Here is an 18,112-nt window from a genome sequence, read left to right as displayed (position 1 = left end):
GGATAATACTTGCTTTCCGCTTCGAGAATTAAGCGTGGCCAACAAACCCGTGATGCTCCCATTAGCCATATTGGCCAGTCGTATTCTGTACTCCAACAACATTCCCCACCGCCAAGTGTTGGTCCAGTGGACTCTCAGCACCCCTGAAGACGCTACCTGGGAGGACTTCGATACGTTCATACAGATGTATGATTTACTCAACCTTGCGGACAAGGTTGTGTTTGAGACGGGGGGCAGTGATAGCAGAGCCCAACAGATGAGCCCAATTACTTTAGACCCACAACAGGCCCACGCCAGTGCAAAGAAGTGGATGGACCATTCAGCTCATGAAGCCGAAGACTTGGGGGCTCGGGAGAACATTCAGAACATCCAGGAAGAAGAAGGAGAAACCAGTCTCGGGAAAGAGAAAGAAACGGTGCGTCCCAGCCGAGTGCGTGCGAAGCCAAGATGGCTGAAGGATTTCGTGGGACTCTTGGAGTGTTGAGAGAGAGAAATAATGTAACCCAATTCTATTATTCCTTTCTGTTTTGGTTGGAAGTATTTAGACCCAAAAAGAGGATGTAATATTTTTTTTATGCAATGAGAAATTAGTATTGGCTGGGAGTTGGGCACTGACTCTAAGAGTGCGAATTACCATAACAAAATACTCCCAAACATTTTGAGCATCCTTAGATATCTCAATGTATTACTTTAGATCCAAAATTACACTTTTTAAATGCTTACAACAAAAAGTTAAATTTAACGGAACAAAGAGTTTTACACCACTTTGCATACAATCATTCACATTATGTATTTAACCAATCCTATCACTATTGGAGAAACTCTCATCCAAGGAAAGGCAGAAGCTTTAATGGAAAACCCTCATTCCAAAATCCTTCTTATGTTTATTCCCCCAAGTCATTTTTATTTATTCATTTCAAGTAACCTTTTTCTCCGAATAATCTACACACAAAAACATAGTTAACGAAACAAAAGGTTAACACATTCATGTTAAAAGAAAAGGTTTTGTTAATACTAAACTTAACACATTTTGTATATTATCTCTCCTGTTATTGAATAGTTAAACACATTGCTTTTTCACTTTTTATTTTATTTTATAAAACCTTTTCTATATATCAAAAATTAAAAAAAAAATCCGTAACATCAATTTTCTAGGATTATCAAAAAATAAAATAAAAATACAAAATTGCACGCCCGGTGGGACTCGAACCCACAATCGCCTGATTAGAAGTCAGACGCCTTATCCATTAGGCCACGGGCGCTTTGCGCTTGGTGTGATTCTTTGATGTTATTTACTCAACTAAAATTTGTGTGCAATCTTCATTTCAATGAGAAACGACAACTGCTTTTTTCTCAAACGACAAGAGAATTGGTGAAGTTTAATCATCAAAATCGATGTACATGGGAAAAAGCAGAATAAAAGTCTTTAGTCATGCTTTTATGTTTTATCAAGTTGCACTGATATCCAACTAGGAGACCCTACAGAAAAGGCCACAAGTTTAAACTGGAAAAACCAAAAAATGGTACTACATACTACGTGGTATAGTATTGGTATTAGTAGTAATAGCCATCAACGAATATTGACCCTATTACATGATTAGTAGAACCATCATCAATATCCGCAGATCTCACTGCAAATATCATTAACCCTCGGTCTTGAAATGTTGGTGTAAGGAAAAACCTTGAACTTCCCATTACTCAAGCAAGTCAAAGTCAACTCTGCCTTGCTCACCATGGTCTGCAATGCATCATAAAAAGATAAAAAGTTTCACTCTTTAACTTCTCCTTTCTCCTCGTATAATAATAAATAAACTATTTTCAACAACATAACAATAATCTAATACCATTATTATTTTTACCTCACAAGAAATTACTCTGTCTTCGCAGCTCCATCTTTTCGTAGGAACACAGTCAATATATCGACACCAGTTGCAGTAGTCGTTCATGTCAATGCCACGTAAAAGAGCTACTAGACATCCAGTACATCTGCATTATTAGAAAGAAAGCCTTTCTCTCATAAGGGTCTTGTTATTTTATAAACCAAAATGACCGGTCAAAACTCAAAGGTACTCACATGACACAAAAGAGAGCAAGAGTGAGAGTTCTGAGAATTGACATGTCCAGCTTCTGCTTTAACCTCAGTTTTGTAAAGCTTTTGTTTTCACTATGCTCAAACAGTGCTCCTTTTCCGTTATTTTGAGGGTTTTGTTCGATCTGAGAGCTGCATAAAAGTACTGATCCAAGTAGGATTCCAGCTATAAAACCACCAAGGCTTGAAAAGTTGTCTACATATGGAAGCAAACCAAGAGCTAGATTGATCATGCAGACCAAGAAAAGTGATGCCAAAGCTGTAAACTGATCACATTAAACAAAACCAATCAGTATGCATTCTAATTCAGAACACTGTGGAAATATAATAATCAGCTGTAGAGGAGAAAAGGGCAGATTTAAAAACCTTGTCGATATACATTCTCCAGTTCCAAACCAGCTCAGAAAGCGCAGCACCAAGTAATCCATACAGAGGTCCAGATGAACCAACAGCAGGCTTGTTTTGAACAAAGAGCGCGGCCATCAATGTCCCAGAGAAGGATGAAAGTAGATAGATTATCCCAACCATTACTGCCGAAAGAAAAAAAAATAATGTCATATACATGGCCTAAAAGTCATTCGAAGATTTTTGCTAATTGATCATACAAAGTAAAGAGAACTAGGCACAGAAGACTTACATGGACCGAACTCCCGCTCCAAGTGAATCCCTACAAAGACAACACTGCCGAGATTGATGACAAGGTGGATCAAGCCGGCGTGTAGACATTGAAAGGCGAAGAAGCGCCAATTTTGCCGATGTTCAATAAAAAATGTGCGTCGAAGAGCCCCCACCTCACCTAGCCTGCAATTTCACTAAAAATTAAATCACACATGGTGGAAAATAGAAGTTTATGCCTGCTAGGCATAACCATAAACAGACACAAAAAAAGAGTGACCGAAAAAAGATAGCTTTGCAATGACCAAAATTCAGAAATAATCTTGGAAACACTGCAGAAAAGAAAGAAAAAAAACGATTCTAAGCGATTCAACAATGAATGTGTTAAATTGAGAAAAATCTAAAGTATTCATATTAAATAATGCATAAAAACACTAGATTTAAATAAAAGTCCAAACAAAAGCAGATAAATATTCTTGTCTCCTCATCAAAAGATTACATAGAACTCTTGATCAAGTCCAAACAGAAGTAAGCACAGTTATTTCTCTGCTAATGAACTACAAGAAATTAAAGATTTATGGCATATGTGCTAGCAATAAAAATTCTAGTAAAATAAACAGTTAAGTTTTCGGTTCAAGAATCACCAGAAATTAAAACATGATTTACTTTAATCAAGAGAGGAATCAGAAGAGCACAACTGTACCCCCAAGAAACAAGAATCACCAGAGTATTTTTATCACAAGGTTTCCCGTTTCTCCTCTCTCCATGTTTTCCCATGAACCAAACAGATGGAATCAGATACAAAATCTTCACTGGATAAGTGGGGAAATTTCTTCTCTTTTCATTGTCCGGCGAACCAAACAGAGGAAACCCATCAAAACTTACGCAAAACAAAAACAATTTCCCAAAGATTCATTGACCAAACTCAAAACCCACTTGGAATAAGATACAAAATCTCCAAAATCAAAATGAGAAAAAGGAAAAAACTGGTCACCGTACGTGGAAGCCGAAGGACCAAGAAAGGGATTCTCGGAGAGCGGCTGAAACGAGAACCTGCCCAAGGGCTTAACAACGCAGTCTCCATGGGATTTTCGCCAACAGTCATTGAGGAACATTGTGACCAGGAAAGCGATGATGGGGAGGATCAAAAAGATGGAAATGAGCCATGTGTCGCCTTGCCGGCGCCTCCGATGGCAGGATTTGAAAAAGGAAAGGACGACCGTTTGTTCTTGGATGTTTTCGAGGAAGAATGGCGGCGGTGGAGGCTTGATTTCGATCTGGGTTTCCAATATCAAAGTCTCTGCCATTGAAGGAAGAAAAGGTTGGTCACTCTTACCCCAAGTAAACCAGAAAGTGTGATACAGGGAAGGAAATAGAGAGAGAGAGAGACGACAGGTCTGTTTGAAATGGAGAGAGTTACCGCCTTTATGGTCCAGCTCAGCTGAACGAACTCCGAAGAGGGATTCGACAGTTAGGACTGGCGGGAAATATTTCAACCGTTTAAGTCCATGCAATTTTTTTTTATTATAAAATATAATATTTTTTTAGTAACTGAGATAGGTTTTTTGTTTTTGTTTTTTTTTAAGCAATGCCTAATTCATTGAAAAATAATCAGGGTGTAATACAATCAAGTGAAAAAGAAAAAAAATCGTCCAACTAGAATAGCTTTACATATTCCAAAAATAGTAAAAGTATGAAGAAAAAAAATGTAAAAATAATATTATTTAATAAAATATAATATAAGATTACTCAGAAACTAAATTTAAGTTTATTTACATTTTTTTTCTTTAATGAATATTATTACTTTACGTGTGGAGACAATTTTAAAATTATTTTATTAATTTTGCTTTTTTTTTCTATATTAATTATATTTTATTTTATTTTGCTCCTTTCTCTTTCCCTTAATAAAAATATGATATTCAAATGATGTTAGGAAAATATAAAAAAAAAATAAAAAAAATAGAGAAACATGCGTTTTTAACATATAGAATAGTTTTTTTGGGGGAGTTATGTTATGTCCTTATGGTGGGCATAATAAATATTTTACATGTTCACTAGTATTAGAAAAACAAATATAGATTAAAAAAAACCTTACAAAATGAACCATTTATTTTTATTTTGTGAAATTAATGTTCTACCGTAATAAGATTTAATGAATAATTGCATTAGTAAATAACTATCATATAATAATATAAGTTCTAACATTTAAAATATGATTTTTTTTTTAAATCATGTTTTTATAAAAAAAAATTATGGTCTTTGAAAAAAATTTCTCTTAAAAAAATATATTTTTTAATTACTATAATATAGTCTTTTAAACATATACCTAATGTAATATTTCAAATTCCCTAATAAAACTTAGTGTCTTGATTATGGGGCCAGGAAGACAATAATTAGATTAATTATATGTATGTTTTATTGCGTGCATTTTTATGATTATATGAATTAGGTGAGTTATATTATGATATGACTATGTTTGCATGTTTAAGTATATTAAATATGCACGTAGGCATCTTTCTTATTAGAAGGGTATTTTCGTAATTTTGACTTGTTGATGCTATACTTGTAAATATATGTATTTTGTGATTTATACCACATTATTATGTAGATATATTTGGGTTACTCATCACGAGATGATCCTAGTGAGTAAGTTAGCGGTTTAGTCACAACGTGGTCAAATACTAGGCTCGGAGTGAGCCTAGGGGTATTTTGGTAATTTAGTACATTACCAGGGATTATCGGGTAATGGGAATTTATTGGTGATAAACTGGGATTATGGGTGTAAATTGAGATTAGTGGGAAAATGGTGGCAAAAGACAATTTTGTCCTTGAGGGCATTAGAGAACTAAGGTAAAGGCTAGGGGTATTTTGGTCTTTTCCCTAGCCTTGTAATAGCTAAGTCACTTAGAAGCTTTCAGAAGGGAATCAGATTAACACTCAGCTCCCTTTCTCTTTCTCTCGTTTTCCCTCTACCTCCCTTTCACTTGGGTGAGTTCTTGAAATTTTGAGAGATTGGCTTGGTAATTGAAGGAGTTTGGAGCTAGGATTGGTTTAAAGGCAGCTTAGGGTCGTAATTCTCAGAGGAGGTAAGTAATTCTCTTTAATTCTTTAAGTGAGTTTATGATTTTCTTGAGCTTTTAGAGTGTTCTTGAGTTTTGAACTCAAGGTTGGGTTTTTGAGCTTTGGTGAGGTTTTGACTTGGATTTTAGGGGTTTATATGCTGCCTATGATGTGTTGATATGAGTATTGTTGATGCGGTTTTTCGCCAACAGATAATTATACAAATAAATAAGATGGATTAGTGCTGATTGATAAACCGTAATATGAAAATGATAGTATTATAGGATGTGATAATTAATTGCAAGGAAACAATAGTCACTCCTTTTTTAGGTGGTTCGGAGGTTAAAATCCCCTTAGTCCACCAGTCGATATTATTGATATATCCTCACTATTTCTTACAAAGTGTTTGTTTTACAAGAATAAACCAACCCCCTGCACTATCCAGGGTTTTAGTATTTATAGGAGATTGATCTCTGAGTAGGTATTGGGGTCATCCCGTGACCTCTTCATCCATCAAATCATTTATGTGACATCGATGATTAATTCCTAAACCTTGCAGTGAAGTGTAGTCTAATCAATAGGTAAGGATGGATAATGGGCCGCATGACCCAAATCAGGCGTGTGACGTCTAAACACGCACGTTTATACTGCGTGTCCAAGAATTCAGGAATAGAATAGACACGTGACGTTTGGGATATGCACGTTTATATTGCGTGGTTGACTTTACAAGGATTCGGGGGTGTCAGGCCTCTGACGCACTACGAGCTTAAGGTGGTGCTAGCTCGTGGCTCTCACCATGTTGACACAATGGTTCCAAGGAACAGCTAAATGATTAACCAGCTCGGGCTGGTTAAATTTGGGGATGGCAATAAACAGCTCCGGATGGACGGTTGACATGTGGCAGACCGAGTTAGGCCCTTTTCTAGTTCGTCGAAGTGTGCAGATATTCAAGGCGTACAAGTATAGAACTGAATTATGGGTTTGGTTGTTATTTGGGATGAAATTTGAGGGATTTAGCTCAGAGGAAAATGTTGGAAAACTGGGTTCGCGAGGTTGCGCCATGACGCTGTTCTTGGAGCGTCGCGACCCGCATGAACTCAAGGGAATTGGGGTTCTTCTGAACTGCCTTAGCACCGCGGCGCGTGTCCAGTGAAAACAGGTCCAGGTTCATGTAAAGTAACACTTAGTATCATTGAATTAGATTTAAGGAAGAAATATTAATTAGTTAATATTTAAATTACTTAAATTCAGAATTCAAAGTACGTGAGAATGGACTTCAATCCCAACTCAACGTAAAAAAAAAAAAAAGACTACATTTTTTTTTAAAAGTGTAGAAGAAACGAAGAAATTAATTATACTTTAAGTCTAATATTGCTTGAATTATTACTTCAGTTATAATTTGTCTTAGAATTAAGGTTTGCTCAAAACAGATCTTAACTGGAATTTTAGATCATAAAGATATAGTTGATATATTGGGATTATGATTCTAAAATTAATTTTCAATTGAGGAGACTTAATTTAAAATTGGAAGATAAATTGAGTTGTATTAAGAATACACAAATTTTGACTACATTAATAAGAATTTGTATCGAAAAATTTTATATTGGTAACACTCAAAATAAATGATCATCTAAATGATTAGTTTTGAGAAATCAAACATTAATCATAAAGATCATATTCATTTAGTTACAAGGGAAAATACATTGTTTTTGAGAAAAACAAAAACTTGTCAAATATTTTAGAGGGAGCATTGTCTAATGACAACTAACTGAGATATGGGTGAATTCTTATTTATGAAATTATAAAGAATTCAGAAATTGTAAATTTAATAAATAGAATTTATTGAAATAAATAGAATTTAATAAATAAATAGAAATTCTAAATCCATCTGGAAATTTTGACTATCCAACTGACGGGGTTAGTGTCATTTGATTAATGGACATTCAAAATCAACTTGGGTCATTAATGGGAAAGCTCAAGTTTTCAAATTTCTGACGAAAGCTTGAAGTTATAATTATTCGATAATTATCTATTAATAGCATAATGGTTGGAAAATTCAATATCATGTGAATGACGTTGACAAAGTTTAATAAGAATGAATTAAAGCAAAAATTCAGTTTTATTAAAACCATAGAAATATGGTAGATTCAAAAGGTCGTTTATAGTGGAAAACAGGTGGTAAGTTATTAGTTATTATGTGAGATAATCTATTTATTATGAATAAATAGAAGGACATCAAACATGAATAAATAAGAATAAATAGCTTTTTTGTCCCCCGAACTATGACCACTGTATGAAAGTGCCCCCGAATGATTCACGATATTTTAAATTCCCCCCGAACTTTTAACGTTAGTAATTTATGGGCATTCCATTAGTTTTTTTACAATTTATGATAATGTGTCATAACACATAAGATAGACTGCATGATATGGCAATAGATGGGATGATGTAGTAATTGTAATGCCCCAAATTTCCTAATAAGGTTTAGGACCTTGATTAGGAGGCCGGGAGGGCCATATTTGATTTATTATGCTATTTAATGATAATATACATGTTTAGGTGTATTAAATATGTATGTGAACCCATTTGTGATTAATTGGGTGATTTCCATATTTTGGCCATTTCGGGCATTTTTGGCATATATGTGAAATGGGCGTGGTGCTTTGTTATTATTTGGATATGCCAGGGTTACCCAGTACAAGACGATCCTAGGAGGTAAGCTAGTGGGAAAGTCACAACGGGATTTAAGCTTGACTTGGAGTAAGTCAAGGGGTATTTAGAGCATTACCGGGTTATTGGGTAATGGGAATTAATATTTGGTGATAAATTGGGAGTTAGTAAGATCAAGGGAAAATTCTGGAAGTTTTGACTATAATATCCCCGGGGGTGTTTTTGGGACCCCGAGAACTAGGTTTTATTGGAAGCTACTTAAGCTTGAAGTAACCTTTTAAGAAATAAAAAGAACGTTCTGTACGTTCTCTCTCCCTAAAAGTTCCCTTTTCGTCTCCCGATCGTGTTTTCGAAGGTATCTTGAGTTCTAGGACTCGGATTCAAGCGAGGATCGAGGCATAGCAATCCTACGGAAAATTAGAAGCTTATTAGCCGGAGGATTTAGTTGAAAACAACTCAATCGGAGGTAATTCAAGTTTTAAGTTTTAAGTTTTTAAAAGTTTTAAGCTTGAATTGGATTTTGTGAATCGTTGAGTTATTGGTTCGTTTGAGCTTCAGGTTTTGATGGTTTTGGACCATTGGGAAGTTTGGGAACTTTGATTTGATGATTCGAGAATGTTTAGACATGTTTTTGGGAGGTTTTAAAAGGTTAAAAATGAAGGAAAATGGCTGCCCCGAAGTAGGGCCGCGGCCCTGGTTCGATGAAGCTGGTGGCAGGAGTTGTTCCTGCTGGGCGCCGCGGCCCTTGCTTCAGAGTTGGCTGGGGGCCGTGGCTCAAGGTTCCAAGGCCGCGGCTCAGGCAGGCTTTTGAGCCCGTTTGCGTGTTTTGACCCCGGGAACATGGTTTTAAGCCCCGAGATCATTCCTACTACCCGGATTAGTGAGGATTGATGTCTTGGAGGCTAAGTTTTGGTTCAAGGATTGGTTTTAGAACTTGAACTCATTGGATCACCATTTGTGGTTGTGACTAGGTTATCACCAGAGGTTTGGAATCGGGATCGTTCTTATGGCTCGTTTGTTGGTAACCTGTGCTTGGACCGAAGGTAAGAAAATTGCACCCCATGTGTGATATGCATGGCTATTTATGATGCATGTTGGATGTTTAAATGTAAACATTGATAGCATAATGAATGCTTAGCAATCTTGCTCATTTGCATATTATAATTATTGAGGCATGCTGGATAATTAAGTGTGATGCATATGATGCACGAGAAACATGTTGTTGACGCCGTTTTTCGTCAACAGTGAATAAAGAGCACGAAAACAATAAATAATTATGGTTAGAAAAATACAATAAGACAAACAGGATTTTTTACGTGGTTCAGCAGTTAACTCTGCCTAGTCCACGAGTTTTTGTTATTAGAACTTAAGATGATTTCTAGAAATTCTTCAAGAATGAATTCTCCAGAGTTTCTCTCAAGATCACAAAATTTCGGTCCTTTACAATGGTACATGACTTCTCTATTTATAGAGGAGATTTCAGAATACTATCCCACACATTTCGGGAAGTTATTCTGTATATGTAAATAAATTTAATGGCATTAAAAGCCTGTAACTCCTATATACAAGGAAACGTCCCCTGAAGACCAGGGGGTGTATAACTGAATAATAAATACCCCTTTATTATAGGGGATTTACAACAATAAATTTAGATTACGTCTCTCCAAAATGACTCACTGAGATATTCAAAGTTATCAATCTACATCGTCAGTGCCATGCCAACCCAGGTCTCTTAATGACTTTCGAGTTGTAGCATTTTCCCCGGGATCATGTGGCTTTGATAACTCTACAAAATAGAGTTATTTTACTACTTTTTATGTGCTAATTGTTGCTTAATTCTTGAGTTTTTAATTGATTTATTAAATTTTAAAGTAATTTTGAATTTATTGGGCTTATTTTGATTTTATATATATTTGTATGTTTTTATAGTTACTATATTGTAATATGTTGTAATTTAATTATTTGAATTATTGTTGTGTGTTTAGTGGTAAAAATAAATGCATATTTATTCAACTTAAGTGTCAAAACAAATTAAGTTTAAATTAATATTTTCTTTAAATTAATGAGATGTATTTGTATGTTGAAAATATTTATTTGAAGTTAATTTATGCTATTTTATAGAAATTAATTTGCATTTTTTTGTGTTTAAAGGAAATCTATGATAAAAGTGGCATTCTTGAAATGTCTTAACCACCAAGGCCCATCTCCTAGCCCAAGAAGCCTACCTCCATTCGACTTCTACATCACCCAGCAGCAAAAGCACTCAGCCATCAGCATTTCCTCCTTTTGCCACCTGTCCGAAGCCTTCATCACCCAGCCTCTTCAAGAAGCTCCTCCACTTCATGCACTCAGCTGTGTCCCCTTCCAGCCGTGCGACTCCTGAAGAGAGCCATTCACTCTTGCCTGAAGCTGCACCCAGCAAGCCCAAACCGTGGGCTTTTCTCCTCTCAGCAGTCGGCCCAAGCCCAACCACGTGAAGCCTTGAACTCCAAACCACACGGCCCAAAATCCCCAGCAGCCTCCAACTGCCCAGCCGTACTCTGCATTCACAAAAATCCTCTTGAGCCCATCAACATACTCATTTGTCCCCTATGACAAAAATGCCAACCTTTTTACCCTTTTGTCTACACACTTTTACCCCAAAATCATCATCACTCCTATAATTTACCCCTATTTACCATATTTCTATTAATTTAATCAATTTACTTAATTTAAATTGATTATTTTAATAATGTCATTTTGGCTATAAATAAGGGTTTTGGAAGACCATTTTTGGGTGCTTAATGTTTTGGTTACCATCTTTCTCTCTCATTTTCTCTCTACCATTCTCTCTTCCATTTGGGTTTTCAAGAGCATTTTGCAAGTATGTATGTCATTTATTTTGCAATTTCTACTCTAGTTATGTGCTTCTAATCTTTTTCATAAGATTATTAAGATCACGATGAAGCAACTTGTAACTAGGTAATATTTATGTTGTATGTTGATTTCCCTTGTAATGCAACAAAGTCTATGGATTTTTCTTCTTCATATATTTCTTTCATCTTAAATATCTTGTATTTTAGATTGTTAGAACATATTTACACTTTGTTCTTCATTAGTGCATAAACATAATATTCTTTGTGTAAGGTGTGTCATTAAATTGTACACATCCATGCTTAGAACAAAAATATTATGTTTTGCTTTATAAATAATGTTCATTGATTTATTTGTTATTTCATTAGATTGATTTACACTAAATGCTTTGAAATTATAATTTTGAAAAGTGAAGAAAAATCCTATCTTTTTATAAGAAATTTGTGTTTAAAATTATAAATCTTTTTGGAAAATGATAGTTTAAATTATTTTAACTATCACCAAAACTTGGGAATCAATATACTAATAAATATTATTAAACTTACATTTTGTGGATTCTAGTATCTTAATAATCTTTTCTTTTAACACTTATTGTCAAATCATTATTGGTTTATTTTCATTCTTTTAAATAGCTTTATTTTTCAATCTTTTATTTTATGTTCATAATATTAAAACTCATCAATCTTTGGAACTAGGTTAGAATTTATTACTTTTGATTTAAAATAGTTTTCTTTTTTTATTTTAGACAACTCCTTTGGGTTCGACCTCGTACTTACACGAAAACTATTCTATAAATACGATTCGTGCGCTTGCGAGTATAAATATTTAAACATACCCGTTTTGGGTCCATCAAGTTTTTGGCGCCGTTGCCGGGGAGTTGCAAGAGAAAAGAAACGAAAATTATCTCAAGGTTAGTAATTCTTCTACTAGTTATTTTAATTTTCGCACTTAAAAAAAAAAAACTAAAAAAATATATATCTATAAAAAGAAATTTGGGACGGTTCAACCACCCATAAAAAAAAATATATATACTTATATTTCTATATTTATTGTTTTTTTTTTAGTTGGCGGCACTTGTGCCTCCTATCTATCCTTTTAATTTTTATAGTCGATGGCACTTGTGCCTCCTAATTTTGTTATAATTTTGTTGTAATTTTATTTCTTTTATATCTTTGTTAGTTGACGGCACTTGTGCCTCCTAACATTTGTTGTAATTTTCTTTATTTATATTGTTGTAATTTTTATTTTATTTAATTTCCGCAAATTACTAGTTGATGGCAATTTTGCCTCCTAGCCTTCTATCTTATGTTTTAGTTGATGGCACTTGTGTCTCCTAATTTTTACCTTAATTTTGTTATGGTTGATGGCATGCTATGCCTCCCTACTCTTGCCTAAATTTTAGTCTTATTTAATTTTGCCTTATTTTTCTTTACCTTTTATCATATTATTCTATAATTGTGAAAAATACTTGAAAAAAAAAAAAAAAAAAACCTAAATCTTGTCCTTTCACCATAAGCAATTTTTGCTTAAAGGAAATTTGAACAAAATTCCCATCCGCCTCTACTAATTAACCTCGGGGAGTTGTTAGTAGTGCGCGAGTAAGTGGAATCAAATAGGCCTGGGGACAAGTAAACCATAAGAATTATATTGTTGTGAAATCTCTAAAAATTCTAAGTATGCTCTGTGGTTGCGGTTATAACTGATCTTCCACATCAGAAAATTGCTTGTTTGAGATTATCCTTGTTGCCTTATTTGTTAAAATTGTATGCATCATTGGGAACGTAACTCTAAAAAACGATTAGTAAAAAGATGTTTATCTTTGCTTGAAATTGAAAGTGTTAGCAAAAATTTGAGCATCATGGAACCTATTGCTAATCCTGTTGATGAAAATGTTGTGCCTGAAAAAACTTTGCTTGAATATTTTGCACCTATTTCATCTAATGCTCCTTCATGCATTGTTTTACCTACTACTTCTGCTACTCATTTTGAGCTTAAACCCGCAATCATTCAATTATTGCCATCTTTTTATGGGTTAGATAGAGAGGATCCTTACATGCATGTCAAAGATTTCTTAGAAATTTGCTCAACATTTAAATTTCAAAATTTTTCTGATGAGTCGGTCAAACTAAGATTGTTCCCTTTTTCATTAAAAGACAAATCAAAAGCTTGGTTAAACTCCCTTCCCACGGGATCTATAACTACATGGGATCAACTTTATAATAAATTCTTACTGAAATTTTTTCCTATGTCTAAAACTGATAGTCTAAGGAGAGAAATCTCCGAGTTTTTTCAAAAAGATAATGAAGAGTTTTATGAATGTTGGGAAAGATTTAAAGATTTATTATTAAAATGTCCTCATCATGGTTTTGAAAAATGGAGACTTGTAAAATATTTTTATGATGGTTTGACTCCCTCTAATCGTCAAATGATTCAATCTATGCATACTGGAAATTTTTTAAAATTTCAAGGACAAGAGGCGTGGGACGCCCTTGAAGATTTATCTGTCAATTCACAACAATGGAATTATTTTGATCCTAGGTCTAGGTCAACCAATTCACCAAAAAGAGGAGGAAGGTAGGAAGTAAAAGAAGAATTAGACTTAAGAACATCCTTAGACAAATTAGCGAGAAAAGTAGAAGCTTTAGCCATAAGCCAAACTATAAACTCTCCAATTCAACCTAGAAAAGATGTTTGTTCTATATGTTCTAGTCCTTGCCATAATGCCCAATCATGCCCTTCCTACCAAGAAGCCTTTTCTGAGGAGGCCAATGCTTTTCATTCTTATGGAAAACCAAATGATAGCCCATTTTCGTCCACCTACAATCCAAATTGGAGAAACCATCCGAACTTTTCATGGAGACAAAACCAACCCCAAATGAATCAAGGGCACCAATACAACACACAAAACCAAGCTCATGCCCCACAAAATCAATCATATCCGCAACAAAGAAAACCTTCCTTAGAAGATACTTTACAACAATTTATGCAATCCACCCAACAAATCCTACAAAATCAATCTCAATCTATTACCAAACTCGAGACACAAGTAGGACAACTCGCCACTGCTTTAGCTGATAGAGAAAAAGGAACATTCCCTAGTCAACCTATCCCTAATCCAAAAGGTCAAAATGAGATAGGAAAGTCTAGTCATAATGGAGAAGTCAAATCAATTTCAACTCTTAGGTCTGGAAAGAAAATTGTCAAACCCGATTACATACCCGAGGTTGAAAACGAAAAAGAAAAAGAAAAGAGTCAGCCTTCTAGTTCTAATCTCAATGACTCATCAAACAAAGAAATTCCAATCCATCCTTTCATTCCAAAAGCCCCATTCCCACAAAGATTGCTTCCAATTAAAAAATGCGGCCAATATAATGACATCTTAGAAGTTTTTAAACAAGTTAGTATCAACATCCCTTTCTTAGATGCCATTAAACAAATTCCTGCCTATTCCAAAATTTTAAAGGATCTTTGTACTGTTAAAAGAAACACTAATGTTCCTAAAAAGGCGTTTTTAACTGAACAAGCTAGTTCCATTATTCAATATAAGAGTCTTGTTAAATATAAAGATCCTGGGTGTCCCACAATTTCATGCATTATTGGTGATCATTTTATTAACAAAGCTTTACTTGATTTGGGTGCTAGTGTGAATTTATTGCCTTATTCTGTTTATAAGCAACTTGGTCTTGGTGAGCTAAAACCTACCTCTATAACTCTTCAATTAGCCGATCGTTCTGTGAAAATTCCTAGAGGCATTATAGAGGATGTTTTGATAAAAGTTGATAAATTTTATTTTCCTGTTGACTTCATTGTTCTTGATACTCAACCTGTGGAAAATATGCATGCTCAAATTCCTATCATTTTAGGTAGACCATTCTTAGCTACATCTAATGCAATCATAAATTGTCATAATGGTGTTTTGAAATTATCTTTTGGAAATATGACTGTTGAATTGAATGTTTTTAATGTTGCTAAATCTGTTGAGTGTGAGGAAATACATGAAGTTAACATGATTGATAGCATATGTGAAGATGATGGAAATGACTTACTTGACTTTTGTGAAAAATACTTTGGTATGAACTTGCATGTTGATGACTCTAATGATGATGTGAATTCTTTGGTAGAACCTATACCCTTAAATGAAACCAAAGTTGAACCTTTTTCACCCTTAGATCATGTTCAATCAATTTCTGAGTCTCCAAAGTTAGACCTTAAACCTTTACCAGAAAATTTAAAATATGCTTTTCTAGGAGAATCTGAAACTTTACTTGTTATCATAGCATCCGCTTTAGATAAAGAACAAGAAGATAAGTTGTTAGATGTCCTTAGAAAACATAAAGAAGCTATAGGTTGGACCATTGGAGACATTAAAGGAATTAGCCCATCCATATGTATGCATAGAATCCATCTAGAAGAGAATGCTAAAACCTCTCGGGAATGTCAAAGAAGATTAAATCCAAATATGAAAGAAGTAGTTAGAGAAGAGGTCATAAAATTGTTAGACGTAGGTATCATTTACCCTATTTCTGATAGTCAATGGGTTAGTCCAATTCAAGTTGTGCCTAAGAAGTCTGGGATCACAGTTGTTGAAAATGAGAAAAATGAATTAATCCCTACTAGAGTACAAACGGGGTGGAGAGTGTGCATAGATTATAGAAAGTTGAATAATGTTACTAGAAAAGATCATTTTCCATTGCCTTTTATTGATCAAATGCTTGAACGATTAGCTGGCCATGCATATTATTGTTTTCTTGATGGGTATTCGGGATATAACCAAATCCCCATCGCCCCAGAAGATCAAGAAAAGACTACTTTTACATGCCCTTTTGGAACTTTTGCATATCGTCGCATGCCCTTTGGATTATGCAATGCACCTGCAACTTTTCAAAGGTGTATGATTTCGATTTTTTCTGACATAGTTGAAAGATTTCTTGAAGTATTTATGGATGATTTTTCTGTGTTTGGTTCTTCCTTTGATGAATGTTTGCATCATCTTTCACTTGTTTTAATTCGTTGCAAAGAGAAAAACCTTGTGCTTAACTGGGAAAAATGTCATTTTATGGTTAAAAAAGGAATTGTTTTAGGTCATGTAATCTCATCTGATGGAATAGAAGTTGATAAAGCTAAAGTTGATCTTATTTCAAAACTTCCCCCACCTAAAACTGTGAAAGAAATTAGATCATTCTTAGGCCATGCCGGTTTTTATAGAAGATTTATAAAAGACTTTAGCAAAATTTCTCGGCCTTTATGCCATTTACTTGGAAAAGAAAATGCTTTTGTCTTTGATAATAATTGCCATGTTGCCTTTGAAAAATTAAATAATTTGTTGACTACTGCACCCATTATTCGACCTCCTGATTGGAAAATACCTTTTGAAATAATGTGTGATGCTTCTGATTATGCTATAGGTGCTGTATTAGGACAAAGACTTGAAAAAATACCTCATGTAATTTACTATGCTAGCAAAACTTTAAATGATGCTCAATTAAATTACTCCACAACCGAAAAAGAATTGCTTGCTGTTGTTTTTGCATTAGAGAAATTTAGATCTTATCTGTTAGGGTCTAAAATTATTGTCTACTCTGATCATGCTGCATTAAAATATCTCTTATCAAAAAAAGATGCTAAGTCTCGTTTGATCCGTTGGATCCTGCTTTTACAAGAATTTGACTTAGAAATACGTGATAAAAAAGGATCTGAAAATGTTGTTGCTGATCATTTATCTAGACTAGTTGTTGAAACTATACATGATCCCACTCCTATCACTGAAACTTTTCCTGATGAACAATTGATGTATATTTCTTCATTGCCTTGGTATGCTGATATTGTTAATTATTTGGTCACTAAAGAAATACCATCTCATTGGTCTAAACATGATAAATCTAAATTTTATTCTGAGGTGAAAAACTTTATTTGGGATGATCCTTACTTGTTTAAATACTGCCCTGATCAAATAATTAGAAGATGCATTCCAAACTATGATCAATCTAAAATCATATCTTTTTGTCATGATCATGCATGTGGATGACATTTTAGTGGTAAGAAAACAGCTGCTAAAATTTTACAATGTGGTTTTTATTGGCCTACTATCTTTCATGATACATATGTTTATTGTAAAGCTTGTGAACGTTGCCAAAAGTTAGGAAGTTTAACTAAAAGAAACATGATGCCTTTAAATCCTATTCTTATTATTGACATATTTGATGTTTGGGGCATTGATTTTATGGGACCATTTCCTAACTCTTTTGGTAATCTTTATATTCTTGTTGGAGTTGATTATGTGTCTAAATGGATTGAAGCTATTGCATGCCACACTAATGACCACAAAGTTGTGCTTCGGTTTTTAAAAGAAAATATATTTTCCCGTTTTGGTTCACCACGTGCTATAATTAGTGATAACGGTACACACTTTTGTAATAAGCCGTTTGAACATTTGATGAAACAATATGGCATTACACATAAAGTCTCAACACCATATCACCCACAAACTAGTGGTCAAGTTGAAGTGTCTAATAGGGAAGTTAAGCACATTTTAGAAAAAACTGTGAATCCAACTAGGAAAGATTGGTCCTTAAGACTCACTGATGCATTATGGGCATATCGTACCGCGTACAAAACACCCATTGTCATGTCACCCTACAGACTTGTGTATGGGAAGGCGTGCCATTTACCTGTTGAGTTAGAACATAGAGCCTTTTGGGCAATTAAGCAGTTAAACTTTTCTTTAGACAAGGCAGGTGAAAAACGAAAACTTCAACTAAATGAACTAGACGAAATTAGGAATGATGCATATGACTATTCAAAAAAGTATAAGGATCGCATGAAATT

General features: G+C 34.3%; 1 protein-coding gene and 2 non-coding genes across 3 annotated transcripts; all 3 read right to left on the bottom strand.

The window, feature by feature from the left end:
• Window positions 1-1,189: 1,189 nt before the first annotated feature.
• Window positions 1,190-1,262, bottom strand: TRNAR-UCU (transfer RNA arginine (anticodon UCU)). Its single transcript has one exon. It is a non-coding gene; the product is annotated as a tRNA-Arg (tRNA).
• An 88-nt stretch (window positions 1,263-1,350) lies between these two features.
• Window positions 1,351-4,070, bottom strand: LOC133804507 (inactive RHOMBOID-like protein 8). The gene is made up of 6 exons (XM_062242661.1): window positions 3,704-4,070; window positions 2,727-2,890; window positions 2,456-2,619; window positions 2,075-2,355; window positions 1,860-1,986; window positions 1,351-1,738 (listed from the first exon to the last, which is right to left on the bottom strand). Exons 1-6 carry the CDS (start codon window positions 4,009-4,011, stop codon window positions 1,613-1,615), a joined length of 1,170 nt encoding a protein of 389 aa, XP_062098645.1. The 5' UTR covers window positions 4,012-4,070; the 3' UTR covers window positions 1,351-1,612.
• A 9,477-nt stretch (window positions 4,071-13,547) lies between these two features.
• On the bottom strand, window positions 13,548-13,654 carry LOC133807605 (small nucleolar RNA R71). The gene has a single exon (XR_009879508.1). It is a non-coding gene; the product is annotated as a small nucleolar RNA R71 (small nucleolar RNA).
• Window positions 13,655-18,112: the final 4,458 nt, after the last annotated feature.

This window comes from Humulus lupulus, chromosome X (assembly GCF_963169125.1).
Source record: "Humulus lupulus chromosome X, drHumLupu1.1, whole genome shotgun sequence".
NCBI lineage: Eukaryota > Viridiplantae > Streptophyta > Magnoliopsida > Rosales > Cannabaceae > Humulus > Humulus lupulus.
Note: the sequence above shows the minus strand (reverse complement) of the source record. Positions and strands in the feature narration are given on the sequence as shown.

Excerpts from the sequence above, each read along its gene's own strand:
- LOC133804507 (XM_062242661.1), bottom strand. The coding sequence starts at position 4,011 with ATGGCAGAGACTTTGATATTGGAAACCCAGATCGAAATCAAGCCTCCA. Across the intron at positions 2,356-2,455 it reads GGAGAATGTATATCGACAAG|TTTACAGCTTTGGCATCACT; the intron begins GTTTTTAAATCT and ends TAATGTGATCAG. Across the intron at positions 1,987-2,074 it reads CTTGCTCTCTTTTGTGTCAT|ATGTACTGGATGTCTAGTAG; the intron begins GTGAGTACCTTT and ends CTAATAATGCAG.